Here is a 2,241-nt window from a genome sequence, read left to right as displayed (position 1 = left end):
ATGCAAACGACGACGCATTACGCATATTGTTTTCGTTCCTGTAAGTCATACGTGTACTTGGTTCATTCGTACTGCGAATGCAACTGGTAGTCAATTATGTTAAACAATAGACGGCCAGTGTGTGTTTAGCGATTTAATCCCCCGTTGTTGGGGGATCGTATATAAAATAAACAAGCTAAGATATCGGTTGATGGGCATTTCATTATTAGCAATAAGTAAATGTACAAATGTGGAATTCAAAAGGACATTATTGAAGTTTAACAACGTGTGAGGCAGCATCAGCGTAGTGTAGGACATCAATATCTCCCCTCCGTAGCCTGTCTTTCAAGTTGCCGAGTCGTCTCTGGACGTCCTGGTATTTCTTCTTCTTTGGAGGGGGGCGTTGACCAGCGGCATACTGGACCAGCAGGATCTCATTCTTTTTTTTTGTTCTCCTATCAGGAATCGGTTCAATTCAAATATATTTGGATGTGCCTTGGCAATCATCTTTTTAAGGCGACCATGCCACCCCTCCAGATGGTTATTGGTGCGGGGCCCTTCGGTGTCGTGGTGGTTCCATACTGGTGGTGCCTGGTCTCCTTCAATCCACTGGGTGGTGACGTAATCGGCTAATTGCTCACACCTTCGGTCTTGGGGCATATCTGCTAGTGTCTGCAGCCATACATAGTCGATCTAACAAATAAAATACATATTAATTATTTACATATTAATTCGCATTAGGCACGAGTTTACATAAGAAAATTCTTGTAAACCTAAACGTTGAAAATAAATGAATATTGAAAAGTATGCTTACATCGGCTAATGGAACCAAAGGCAGCACTGCACAATGTCGAACGAATCGGTTGATTTCAGGATTGTGGCTGTAATCTACCTGGAGACCGAACTGTTGGGCTTTCCTCCACACACACTGCGTGAAATGAAAGAAACAGCCTTTCCATGTAGAGCCAGGGAAGACAGACATCACTGCATTCTTTGATGCTACCTCAAAGTCCATCTGAAAGAAAAAGAAGTGAAACACATTACACAACACGTTACACACAAGTAGACATGAACTTTAGTAGGTATTTTTTCAGAATTATGTTAATATCAGTAATATTAATCAATAATAGTAAACTCACCTGAATCTGGTTTGGGAGCAGCTGGAAACCACGTTGTGCAGCTGCATCTTTGACGAGCTGAAAAGCTCGTTCATATGTAACTTGTCGCTTGTCCGGTAGGAGCAAGAAAACCAGAGGAAACATCTGGTTGTCAATCATCGCATGCAGAGTGTACAACTGATAAAAGACAGTTGGTGTCACATAGAAGGTTCCGTCGCCGTATATAGTTTCGGCCGCACAGGGGTGTTCCAGGTTTTCATCGGTGGAGAAACCAAGGATCTTATTTTCGTTGCCATCGTCAATGATCAGGAAGCGGTGGCCGGAATCTGTCATCTGATAGGTGTCGGGAATGACAAGATCTCTTCTATGGGATGGCAGGCCTGAAAATGTCTTCTTCCTGGCACGGTACAGTGAGTCCTTCTTGCTGTGGAACGTCGGCATTGTTTCTCCACGGATCTTGCCTCATTTGTCCACTCTCCATCTCTAAGGGATGACACTTCATCTTCATAAAGGACAGGCATAGGTGTTAGGGTTGTTGCAGCCTTAGTTTTGAGGTTTTGTAGAGCCTCTTGCACCTAACAGGTAAAAGAATAAATTAGCCAGTTAAAAAATATACAGTATAATATGAATCTGTGTGATTTGTACATTATTTGACATGTCTCGTTAAGTTACGGTTATGTATTGTTTTACTTACCTTAATCTCATTGTGGACAGGAGGATGGTTGTGGTTGTTAGCCTCCTTCGTCAGGATGTCATTCACGGTGGACACAGTGGCACTGCAGTCCTTGGTGGTCCTTTCCAAGAAACCCAGTCCCCATTCTTTCGTTTACCAATTCTATACATAAAGCCACCTGCACATAAATACCTGCCATCGCGTGCTGTTGGGAGAAACTTACAATCGAGCTGAGCGTTTGCCATTTCGAAAATGATGCACCAACGTCCATTTCCAGCATATAACACGTCACAATTTAATTCTGGACTCACAATAGTCCAGAAACTCTCCGCACTGTGGCCACTCTCTCACAAGAGATTTGGCAAAAATAAACATGCAGCTATTATGAATATGTGCTAAGGATGAAAAAATTAAAAAACATTTCTTCGAAAACTGAAAATTTAAACTCACTCGCCCATGGGCCGCTGTTCG

The 2,241-nt window shown here is 42.6% G+C and overlaps 1 protein-coding gene across 1 annotated transcript; it reads right to left on the bottom strand.

Annotated features, from left to right (window-relative positions):
* Positions 1-324: 324 nt before the first annotated feature.
* Positions 325-1,538, bottom strand: LOC137283832 (uncharacterized). Its single transcript, XM_067815516.1, has 3 exons — positions 1,119-1,538; positions 872-994; positions 325-672 (listed from the first exon to the last, which is right to left on the bottom strand). Exons 1-3 carry the CDS (start codon positions 1,536-1,538, stop codon positions 325-327), a joined length of 891 nt encoding a protein of 296 aa, XP_067671617.1.
* Positions 1,539-2,241: the final 703 nt, after the last annotated feature.

This window comes from Haliotis asinina, chromosome 5 (assembly GCF_037392515.1).
Source record: "Haliotis asinina isolate JCU_RB_2024 chromosome 5, JCU_Hal_asi_v2, whole genome shotgun sequence".
Taxonomy (NCBI): Eukaryota; Metazoa; Mollusca; class Gastropoda; order Lepetellida; family Haliotidae; genus Haliotis; species Haliotis asinina.
The sequence above is the reverse complement of the archived record's forward strand: the minus strand, read 5'-3'. Positions and strand labels throughout refer to the sequence as shown.

Bases quoted from the DNA above. Each gene is read 5' to 3' on its own strand.
- LOC137283832 (XM_067815516.1), bottom strand. From the start codon at position 1,538: ATGCCGACGTTCCACAGCAAGAAGGACTCACTGTACCGTGCCAGGAAG. The intron at 995-1,118 runs GTGAGTTTACTA...TTTTTCTTTCAG, and splicing joins TGCTCCCAAACCAGATTCAG to ATGGACTTTGAGGTAGCATC. The intron at 673-871 runs GTAGATTACAGC...TTTATTTGTTAG, and splicing joins CCCAACAGTTCGGTCTCCAG to ATCGACTATGTATGGCTGCA.